This window comes from Chiloscyllium plagiosum, chromosome 9 (assembly GCF_004010195.1).
Source record: "Chiloscyllium plagiosum isolate BGI_BamShark_2017 chromosome 9, ASM401019v2, whole genome shotgun sequence".
NCBI lineage: Eukaryota > Metazoa > Chordata > Chondrichthyes > Orectolobiformes > Hemiscylliidae > Chiloscyllium > Chiloscyllium plagiosum.
In genome coordinates this window covers 81,955,198-81,967,340 of record NC_057718.1, presented here as the reverse complement: position 1 = coordinate 81,967,340, position 12,143 = coordinate 81,955,198, and the positions used below count along the sequence as shown (strand labels likewise).

General features: G+C 38.8%; 1 protein-coding gene across 2 annotated transcripts in view; it reads left to right on the top strand.

Moving 5' to 3' along the window:
- The window catches only part of LOC122552982 (uncharacterized protein C6orf118-like), a 61,608-nt gene that overhangs the window by 27,703 nt on the left and 21,762 nt on the right, over positions 1-12,143 (top strand). For both annotated transcript variants that reach the window (XM_043696333.1, XM_043696334.1), the window contains exons 4-6: positions 6,380-6,439; positions 8,696-8,820; positions 12,025-12,083. In XM_043696333.1, coding sequence (XP_043552268.1) covers positions 6,380-6,439; positions 8,696-8,820; positions 12,025-12,083 — 244 coding nt within the window. The remainder of the gene's footprint in view (positions 1-6,379; positions 6,440-8,695; positions 8,821-12,024; positions 12,084-12,143) is intronic.

Here is a 12,143-nt window from a genome sequence, read left to right as displayed (position 1 = left end):
GTTCAGAAAAGAGGAATAGGTAATTATATACCAAAACATTACATTTTGACTCAACCATTCTCTCCTACACAAGAAAATAACTGTTGTGAAGCAGAGTCCAAGTCCAATCTTTTAATGAGAATTTTATTTCAGTTCACTGCATTCTATAAAATTCATACCCCACTGACTACTAGCTCCCCAAATCTACAGAACCAACTCACACCCAATTAACTATTAATTAATATATCCATCATTCCATGAGATCTTGATTATCTCTTCAGACCACATAAAATAATAGCAGTTAGTGTTGTAAAGTACTTTTCTCTTGTATCCCTCTTTTTTTTTAAGTGAATATATTTTTGGTTTCTATGAATCATCTCCATGATCATACAACAGCAGCTTGTTTTCATAAAATGCCTAAAACATCCCAAGGTTGTTCACATGGGTGATATGTAGCAAAATTTGACTGCCTCGCATAAAGAAAAATGAATGATGATGCCCAACGTTTCATCACAAGATGGATACAGTGAGGGCTGCAGATGCTGGAGATCAGAGCTGAAAATGTGTTGCTGGAAAAGCGCAGCAGGTCAGGCAGCATTCAGGGAACAGGAGAATCGACGTTTCGGGCATAAGCCTGAAGAAGGGCTTATGCCCGAAACGTCGATTCTCCTGTTCCCTGGATGCTGCCTGGCCTGCTGCGCTTTTCCAGCAACACATTTTCAGCTTTCATCACAAGATACCATTTAAGCACATTTTAAAGGAGTAGGGAAATCCAGACCTTAGGCACATGGCAGCTAAAGGCACGGCCACTAATAATGGTATGATAAAAATTCGGAGTGCTCAAGAGACCAGAAGGAGACTAAAACTATTTTATAAAATTGTAAGACTGGCAGAGATTTCTAGAAAGAGAGAGGCAAGACCATGCATGGTAAACAAGGATGAGTATTTTAAAATTAAAGAATATCTTAACTGGAAACAAGTACAGTTCAGGGGTAGTGGATGAGTAGGACTTGCTTCAAGTTAGGACATGAACAGTATTTGACAAACTCTAGCTTTTATTGAGGCTTTGACCAGGAAAAAGGAGGTGTGGCTCATGTACAGGCAGCTGGGATCAAGGGAATCACTGGATGTATACAGGGAATGCAGGGGTTTACTGAAGAAGGAAATCAGGAGGGCAAAAAGGGGTCACACAATACACTTGGCTGATAATATTAGGGTGAATCCAAAGTGGTACTTTAGGTATTATAAAGGAAAAAGAACAACCAGAGTGTTAATAGGGCACCTCCAGGATCAATGCGTAGAACCACAGGAGATGGGTGAGGTTCGCAGTGAATGTTTATCCTCTGTGTTTACCATGGAGAAAAACATGAAGACCTGGGGACTTGGGAACTTGGGGCAGTTAGTGGTAATATCTTGAGGACAGTCCATATCACAGTAGAGAAGATGTTGGATGTATTACAATGTATGAAGTTAGATAATTCTCTTGGTTCTGACGAGATATATCCAAGAACACTGCAAGAGGTGAGAGAAGAAATTGCAGGGACCCTGGTTGACATTGTTGCATCAGAGCTGAAAATGTGTTGCTGGAAAAGCGCAGCAGGTCAGGCAGCATCCAAGGAACAGGAGAATCGACGTTTCGGGCATAAGCCCTTCAGGAATCATTGTTGCATCATTGTTAGCCACGTGTGAGGTCCCAAAAGACTGGAGGGTAGCAAATGTTGTGCCAATATTCAAGAAGGGCTGCAAAGAAAAGCATGGGAATTCTAGACCAGTAAGCCTAACATCTGTTGTAGTTAAATTACTTGAGAAGATTCTGAGGGACAAGATTTACATGTATTTGGAAAGATAGAGTTTGATTGGGAGTCGTCAGCATGGCTTTGTGCATGGGTGATCATGCCATACAAATTTGTTAGAGTTCTTTGATGAAGTGATCAGGAAGGTTGATGAAGGAAAGGTGGTAGACATAGTCTATATGGATTTCAGTAAGGCCTTTGGTAAGGTCCAACATGGTAGGCTGCTCTGGAAGGTTAGATCACATGGAATCCCGGGTGAGGTGGCAAATTGGATATAAAATTGGCTTGATGGGAGTAAACGGAGGGTAATAGTGGAAGGATGCTTGTCGGACTGGAGGCCTGTGGGTAGTGGAGTGCCTCAGGGGTCGGTGCTGGACCCATTACTGTTTTTATCTATATCAATGATTTGGATGAGAATGTACAAGGCATGATTAGCAAGTTTTGTTGATGACATTAAAATAGGCACTATCATGGACAGTGAGGAAGGTTATCAGAAATTGCAGCAGGACTTTGATCAGCTGGGGAAGTGGACCGAGAAATGGCAAATTAAGTTTAATATAGATAAATGTGAGGTATTGCATTTTGGAAAGTCAGATCAAGGTCAGAGTTTCCTGATGAATGGTAGGGCCTTAAGGAGTAGAGTGGAACAGAAGGATCTTAGAGCTCAGGTTCAGAGTTCTCTGAAAGTGGAGGCTCAGGTGGACAGCATAGTGAAAAAGGCTTTTGGTACACTGGCCTTCATCAGTCAGGGCATTGAGTATAGAAGTTAGGAAGTTATGTTGCAGTTATACAGGACATTGGTGAGGCCGCACTTGGAGTATTATGTTCAGTTTTGGCCACCTTGTTGTAGGAAGGATAAGCAGAAAAAAATGCAGAAGAACTTTATGGGGTTGTTGCCAGGTCTCAATGGTCTCAGTTGTAGGGAGAGGTTGGACAAGTTGGGACTTTTTTTTTTAAGAGTGTAGGAGACTGAGAGGGAACCTTATAAAGTTGCCAGGATCTTAGAAGAGGCATTGATAGGGTGAATGCACTCATTCTTTTTCTTAGCGTTGGGGAATCAAGGACTAGACAACATCAGTTTAAGGTTAGAGGAGAAAGAATAAAAGGGAACCTGAGGGGCAACCTTTTTACACAGAAAATAATGTGCATATGGAATGAGCTGCCAGCAGATGTGGTTAAGATGGGTACATTAACAACATCTAAAGGCATTTGGACAAATACATCGATAGGAAAGGATTAGAAGGATATGGGCTAAGTGCAGGGAAATGGGTTAGTGTGGATGAACATTTTGGTCGGCATGGACCAGCTTGGGCCAATGGGCCTGTCTTGATCCTATATGACTCTACTGCAGGGTAGAACATGGTAAAGAAGCCAGGAATACATTAAAAAAGGCAAATCTTGAGATAGTAAAGGCGTCGATGAGTGCTTCATTAGCAGACTAGCCGAGACAGTGGCACAATCTGAAAATGTTAAGTCACTGAAATAAGCAATCAGTGTGGATGTGGATATGTGATAAGAATCTTATTTCTGAGTCAAGTATGACATCAAAATTGCAAATTGCCTGGCGAAAAGAGGAGGTTAGACTTGGTGGCTGGGGAATAGAGTTTATGGAGAGACTTTAGTCTTTGTAATGTTTAGCTGGAGCTAACTTATATTTAGTACCAGATTTCAAATTAGCAAATTTTCAACGTTACAGGCATTGAGAGAAGTGGCAGTGAGCGAAATTCCCTCTAAACTTTACCAAGTTCCGTATTCAGCAGTCAGTGTCAGCACACCAATTGCGGTACTAACTTCCAGAAATCATTGCCCAGGCATGTGGAAAGAAAATTAGAAAACTGATGATGAGGTAGTGCTAAATGTCAGCATGGCACATGTGAAACATATTTTTGGATGATATTACTGATGGGCAAGTAGATGAGAAAGGGCAATGTGCCAAATATAGATCCTGCCTAGGGTCACCAGACATGAAGATGCAGCAATGGGAAGAGAAACTACTGTTTTTTGACTTTCTGGCTGTGACTTGATAATTTGAATGGGCCAAATGAGTGTCGTGCCACCCAGTTGTATTACAGTGGAAAGACATCAGAGGAGAATTGTCTAGCAGGGCAAGGATAGATATTTTATACTTTTCAAAGACACATGAGATGTCATGCCTGACCTTGATAAGCATTTGGCTCAGTGACAGGGTCAGAAATTTTATTGAATTTCAGATATGGAGTTCTGGGAAAGATGACCATGAACACAGGAGGCAGAATTTACTCATCTGAACCTCTAGCTCTCTCTCCTTTTTACAATGTTAGCACACTTAGATCAACCTTTCCAGCATTCTTTCTGCTAAAATATGCTAAATACTTGTTCACATTGAATTCTGTATGCCAGCAGGTCTACCCAGTCTTATAAAGCTATACTTGGGTGCGAGGTTTCTTTCGGTATTAATCTTTTTTCTCTTTGAAACTGGCACAATACTGAAAACAATAACTTTCATCACAGCACTCATAAGTGTACCATGTTTGTGGTTATAATACATCAGTAAAATGTATCCGTGAGTGCATATCACATAAATATTTTCTGCTGAGATCATTTACCTCTAAGTCACACTGTTGGGCCAAATATTTCCTGTATGTAGTATTGTCTCTGCTTCAAGTGCCCACACCATCATATCTCCATTATTCACTTCTGTCCTGTGATTAAATGAAGCTTGCAGGTCCACTGTGGTAAAATGCAGCTTGTCTGCTGGAAGGAGTGAGTTCAAATGAGTTGAATGAGTTTTTTTATTCTGTACATTCTTGATCATAAGCAGAAAGACTATTACCGATCGCGGATATTTTGTCAAAATACTTTATAATATCTCCATAAATAATTATTAAGATTTGCACTATCTTTCAAAGGTTTGTGAATGAAGATTGTGGATATAGTGTGAGGCTGCCATTTGAGAGATGGTAATCCCTTTTCATTTTCACGGACTCACTTCTTCCTTTTCAAATAATGCATACAATTATGCTTGTAAATGGATTTTGCGATGTTACTGAAAAGGTCCATAATAGCTTCATTCATCATAATTAAACCTGCATACATCCCTGTCGATGGAATCTAGTCTGTTTTGAAAGTGTCTAATTTATCCTAGTCAAGAGGCTTCTTTGTAAAGAAGTCTGTAATTATAATAGTTGTATGTAAAGCTATCTTTAAAGACTTATAGAATACGTTTTTTTTTATTTTAAAAATCTAGAATGGAAATCTTTTTTTGTAAAGCATCAGCTTGATTTCATAAGTAATTGAAATCTATTAAGAATTCAAACTGATTGTGACATTGCATCCATATTATTACTACATGCTGTCTTCTCTATCGATATTGGAAACTGCTCTGAATGGATGAATATTACATGTGGAGACACCTTGTTTCAAACTTATGTGATTTTAGACATGTGCCCAAACAATTCTCATTCATGATCTCTAGATATGGGACAGAAATGCTCTCTCTTGACCATTTGAGGTGGACCTGCAACACCAGAGAGGGAGCACTGTGTCCTACTATATTAATTGGGTTAAAAACAAGGACTGCAGATGCTGGAAACCAGAGTCGAGATTAGAGTGCTTTACCAGCACCATTCTAATCTCTACTTAATTTATTGTCTATCTCCATAAATTATTTAAAAAGAACATAGTCCGCACGATTTTCAAAAAAAAGCTCCTATGTTAACCACCTTTTGCAGTTACATTTGTCACATTTTTTTCTACCAATCTTTTCCCAAGTCTAGGTTTCTATGGCATTATTTATTTATTGCCATCATTTATAATGTTTTATTCTATACAAAATCCTTGCATTAATTATGCAATTTTTCATCAGATTCAATAAATATCTAAAAACACATTTTCTGTTATTCTTTTAAATTGCTATTTCATTCCACAGAATTGTAATAGCTAATATCTTAGAATCAGAACTTCAACAGCAGTGTTAATTTTATGACCTGAATTTGACTTATGCATTCTGAGTAATGTTCAAGGATTTATCACCACCAGTGAGTCAGCTGTATTGATAGAACATTTTTCTTCTAACTTTTAGTGATTTCTGCTCAGTAGCTTTTCTTCAGATAATTTTATACAGGAAGAAAATTTCAAAAGCTTTTTTAAAAAGTAAAGTCAATGTAACAAATTCTGTCAACATTTGTAAGTGTGTGCTTGACAGAAAAATGATATAGTTCTCATTACATTTGCAGAAATTTCAGACAATGTATTGAACTGGAAAAAAAAAATGCATGGCTTCATCTAATATTGTTTGAATTTACAAAATAAGGCCACCATTGATGAGGTGTTGAAATTGAAAGTGTGTCTGTGATTATTTATTCAAGGTTTTTTCAATAAAAGAAGTCTAGTTTAAGTTTGAAACTGATTGCTGCTTTCTGACAAAATGACATCAATGGTGCATGGCTACCTACGTGAACCAGGGGAAAGTGACATTGATAGAGAAAACAACAAATGGAAATCTCATTCTGCAATGTAGTTTGCTTTATTTTACTTTTACAAAAAATTAACTTTGTAACATAAAATGCTGTCTATTATTTGTTTTCACTTTTTCCATTTTACCTCTCTTCTGAATCTGAATCTTTCAGGCTGAATATGATTTGTACCTGTTATCACTCCTGGAATCCCAGCCAACAGATCAACACAAGGTAATGTAATCATGAAGTTACAGCACTTCAACCGAGCCTACATGTTGTTATAGACCTGACAAAACCCCCTTCAAATATATCAAGGAGACAGCCTGGGCCCTAACTTGTATCTTTTTAAAGGCAAGTCCAAGGTGCTGTGTTCTAGATGTAATTCAGTTGGGTTACACTATTCGGCTTTAAGCAAAACCTACTTTGTCTTTACACAGCAGTAACAATACAAACAAAAAATAGAAGAATTAATATAACTTTAACTCTATTAGAAAAGTTTACAGAATAATTTAGCTACTGAACAGCAACTGTTCCAATATTGGAACAACCCATAAACACACCCTGGGCAAAGGCAAAATCAGTGAAACAGATTGTCTCACATGCCACACAAAAATGAAATGAAAAGTTATATGGATTTATTTATTGAACTTGTCTTGAATATTCTGTCTCCCCATACAAATCCAATTTCCTTTCCAAGTTCTTTTTTTTTTACTTTCTTAAATATTTGATCTCTGACCTATTTCTACTGCAAAAAGCAAAAATGATTATATCTAGGTGTGATCTAGTAATTAAACGATTCTGGAACATCATTGTGTAAATGTTAAGAAATGTTAACCTCTGTAGTTTTCAATACAATTAAAAGAAATTGAATTTGTCTGAAATCTATATACTCAAAACTGATAGAGTTCTGTAAGAAAGAATCATCATAGAATCCCTATAATGTGGAACAGTCCCACCCAGATCCAGTCACCTACCTTAACCCTGTAACCTTGCATTGCCCATGACTATTTCACCTAACCTACACATCCCTGGATACTATGGGCAATTTAGCATATCGAATCCACCTAACCTGCACATCTTTGGACTGTGGGAGGAAACCGAAGCACCCGGAGGAAACCCATGTAGACACACGGAGAATGTGCAAACTCTGCGCAGACAGCCTAAGGTTGGAATCAAACCTGGGTCCCTGGTACTCTGAACAGCAGTGCTAATCATTGCTATACCAATAGGAGCAATTTTGAATAGGAACTATTCAATATACTATCACATATGTTATTGCCTCTTGCAAGATTCTTTGGCTATGTTTCAGCAAGTCAATGTCAAGATCTTTATTACAGCTTCTCACATTCATGAACTTGACCCACCTTACCTCAATCATCCACTTCAACTGTGCTGGCCAGTTTGCAACTTTTGCTCCCTTAACTTTGATCAACTCCGAGTCATTATCCTACCGAGCAGCTCAGAAGTTGAGTTAAAATTTTGGTCAAAATCCCTGAATTCTGTAAAAGCATTGGAGGACCCCCTTCACATAGGCTGCATAAGGAGGCAACCATTCCTTGGTGATAAATGCTAACCTTTGACAATGATGCCTACATCCCAAGAATTACTTTTTAAAATGCTATTAGCAAACTTGATAATCTGTAGACTGTCAACAAAAAAAAGTGCTTACAAAAGCTGCTGAGCAGAGCTCCAGTGCTACTGAATTTGGGCAAGAAATCTGTCAACAGAATGCCTTAACTCAGGGAACCTGTGAAACAGAAGTGAGTTTTATGAGTATCAACTTTGACACAATTGATAGCATTATCACCTCTGAGTCCGGGCAGTTATGGGTTCATTGTCCATTTCAAAGAAATGTGCGCCCACCTCTGAAGGGTGCAGTTATGAGAGAGTGGCACACTTTCAGAGGTTCTCTTTTTGAAATGCCTTGCCGCCCTCTCACATGGAATTAAAAGTCCTGTGACACCATTTGAAGATAAGCAGTTAATAGTAATGATTAACTCATTACTATCATATATTGCAACTTCTGCACCAAGAAGCTGGAAATGCTAAAAGACAATGAAGAACTTTGGTGCTGTATAACTATAATGGGATTCTGGATCAGTGGTGCTGGAAGAGCACAGCAATTCAGGCAGCATCCGACAGGCCTGTCCTCGGATGCTGCCTGAATTGCTGTGCTCTTCCAGCACCACTGATCCAGAATCTGGTTTCCAGCATCTGCAGTCATTGTTTTTACCTCGTAACTATAATGGGATAACTATACAATGTCCTCCTCATTGCTAGGACAGCAACAGTATTTTATTGATTACCGTTAATGATAAAAATTTAAAAGATTAAGGTTTTCAGGAAGCTTAATGGTTTTAAAATTAATTTTCTTCTTCTGCAGTGGGAATAGATTGGGTTGGGATATCTGGTCGGCATAGATGAGTTGCATTGAAGGGTCTGTTTCCGTGCTGTACATCTCTCTGACTCTGACTCTAAACCCAACAGATCTTGCAGGCTGAACTCCGAGGTATGGCTACCAGGACAGTGAAAACTCACCATGTAGAGGAGGTGCAACAGAAAGTTTTAAGTCTGGAACAGGAAGCGAGACTTGCATTGCAGAAGAATGATGAGTATGTGTATGCCATGTCTGTGAAAAAATTGCTTTAACTTTCATATTATCGTAATGATGTTAACCAGACTTGACTCCACTTAAAGAAACTTGAAACATTGATACTATTTCAGTGTCCTGTCCTTGTTCATGTCATTGATGCACATTCCAATGTGATCTTAGTACGACAATCAATTTACAGGCTGCTTCCCTGTTCACTATCAAATTAGGGAGTTGGGCCAGTGATGAGGTGGCAAACCTAAACAGGAGCCATGTGTGAGGCAAGCAGCAGCCTTTTGTGGTTGCCATGGGAAACCTCCTAAAATGACTGGGTCACAAGAGGGAGCACCCTCTTGAGCATTATCACATTTACTGGCTGAAGGCTGCACCCCTACCGTTTCATGTAGCTTCCATGTCTTTCATTCACTGTCCATGGCTCCTCATATCTTGCAAGCCAATATGTGGCACATTCATGCCCATTCATCCAGTATACACTGTTTACAGAAGTGATGAACCACGTAGTAAAAGGACATATAGTAATAATTACTTAGAGAAAGATCACAAGTTCTATTTTGAAAAAAACCTGCTGTTTCTATAACCCTATAAAAGTGTCAATCAGACAGACATTGAAGTATCAAAGCAAAGACTTCATACCTCTTGATCATACAAATAAACACTGAGATCACTCAAAGAACAATTTATTCTAACTAGATTAAGATTCTAATCAAGGAAATTCAATAACATTTCTGTCCAGCTGTCAAAACATAATCTCCCGATAAAATTGTTTTGTGAGTCTGTGTTCTCAGTCAAGCATGCATAATGAGATCAAATGTAAGAAAAGTTTCAGTAAACTGGATGGGTAGGGAGGGTTTGGCCTGGAGGTGAGATATGTAGTGAATGACGGTTTGAGTGACTGACAACTTTTAATACAATTGGAATTTAATTAAAATCCTTTGTTGGAGATCTGAAGTGGGCTTTCTAACTGAATTGTCTCTGTACCCACACTCTTTGCACACTGCAAACTCAACCTGAATATGAAAGACAAAAGTAGCAGCTCAGGTCACACACAGGTCATGTTTTCTCAAGTTCAGAGGAAGATTTGACACTCAATTTCTTGAAATCTGTATTATAATTTTGGATTCTACCATTGAAGCAAATAACTTTTTAACTACCAATCATGTTCTATGACCAAGTACTCATTTAGGCTTTAAGTCTTTTTAAAAAGCATTAAAATTGCTCCATCCTCGAGTTTAATTCAGTACAGTGCATGCCTGTTAAAATCTAACTGTGTAGAAACTCTGAAGAGTATAGACTCTTATCATCATCTTTTGTCTGTGGAATCGATTCCTGATGAAGGACTTTTGCCCGAAACATCAATTCTGCTGCACCTTGGATGCTGCCTGACCGGCTGTGCTTTTCCAGCATCACTCTTCGTCTCTATGGAATCAATGCCAATATATTATTTTAATTCACCTGGAAAAATGTTAGCATTCAAATCTAGTGAATCTTAATTTTTAGCACAAACTTTGAATAATAAGTTGTATTAAATAATTGTACCCTCCAGTTTGCTGTAGATAATCAATTTCATCATCTCATCCATCCCTCTCATCCCATCCTCCCCAACAATCCCATCTCGTTCCTTGCAGAAACATCTCTGCAGCCAGAGTTACTTTATTGGGCTCTGGTTAGCTGTTTTTTTGTACAGTAACCCCTGCCATCTAGCTGCCTTCACTGCTCATGGACAGTTGCATGTATGTCACATACTCACATTTTCTATGTATCCAACATTTCTATTTGTGTCACATATTGTCACTAACAGATACACCCTTTAAACTAACCAGTTAAAACAATCCAGAGAACAAAAATAGTGTATTTTATTATTGGGATGTCGGAGTTGCCTCAGAATGGATATTTTCTAATTGACTTGTTCAGAAATATTGTTACACACTTCTGAAGCAGGTGGGACTTGAACCCAGGCCTCCACATTGCACCACAAGAGCTGATTGTTTCCTCAGTGTCATGTCTGAGACCCAAACATCTCTACATTAATGAGCTGCTACATTAATGACCTTTCCTCCATCAAAAGGTCAGACGTGTGAATCTTCGCTGATGGTTGCACAATATTCAGCACCATTCATGATTCCTCAGATACTGAAAGAGCCCACGTCCATATGCAGCAAGACCTGGACAACATTGGCCTGATAAGCAGCAAAAAACATTCACATCAGACAAGTGACAGGCAGTGATCATCACCAACAAGGGAGAATCTAAGCATCTCCCTATTGATATTCAGTGATGTTACCATAATTGAATACACTACTTTAAACATCATGGTGTATACTATTAGCCAGAAACTGAACTAGACCAGCCAGGTAAATACTGTGGTTATGACAGCAGGTTAGAGGCCAGAAATTCTGCAGAAAGATACTCATCTCCTGTTTTCCTAATGTCTATCCATCATCTACAAGACACAAGTAAAGTGTATGACAGAATATTCTCCACTTACCTGGATGGATGCATCTCTAACAACATTCAAAAGACTCGATACCATTCGGGACAAAGCAACTCCACATAACTGGCACCACTTCCACCATCTTCAACAATCTCTCCCTTCCCTGCCAATGTATGGAAGATGCATGGCAGCAACCCACCCAGAAATATGGACAGCATTTTTTAAATCCATACCCTTTACCAACTGGAAGAACAAAGATAGCAGCTATACGAGAACACCACCATCTGCAAGTACTCGCCACATGCCTTCCTGACTTGGAACAATGCCACTACAACTTCATTGTCAAGGGACTTACTTTCTATCAGCACAATGGGTGTCCTACACCACATGGAATGCAGCTGTTCAAGAAAGACAGCAATAAATTTTGGACTAGCTAGCGATGCCTACATCCAAGGAAAGACAAAATGACATTCATGGGATTTCATGGGCTGCTATCTATTAGATTGAAACTGGAGTCAAGTGGTATCACTGGTTCACAGCAGCTAATGCTACACCAGCAGAAAGTTAACAATACGTTTATAGTCACCAATAATCAGCTAAGGTCATTTGGGTTGATGGAAGACTGAGTGTCCCTTGCTCTGGAAGTGGTTGGGAGGGCATATGATAGAGAGCAAAGTATGTTTGTAAAAGGGCAGAATCACATCTCATGCAGCTACCCAATTCTAAATAGTCCTGATGCATGTTTATAACATGGTCAACATGTTTCTTGTTTAGGCTCAGAAATGAACTTGAGGCTGAACTTTCCAAACCAGAGCACTTATCTGAACAGCAAGGTAAGTTAAGCTTTTTGCTTTAGCATTACCAATTTTAGAAGGATTGGCAAGCCCCCTCAA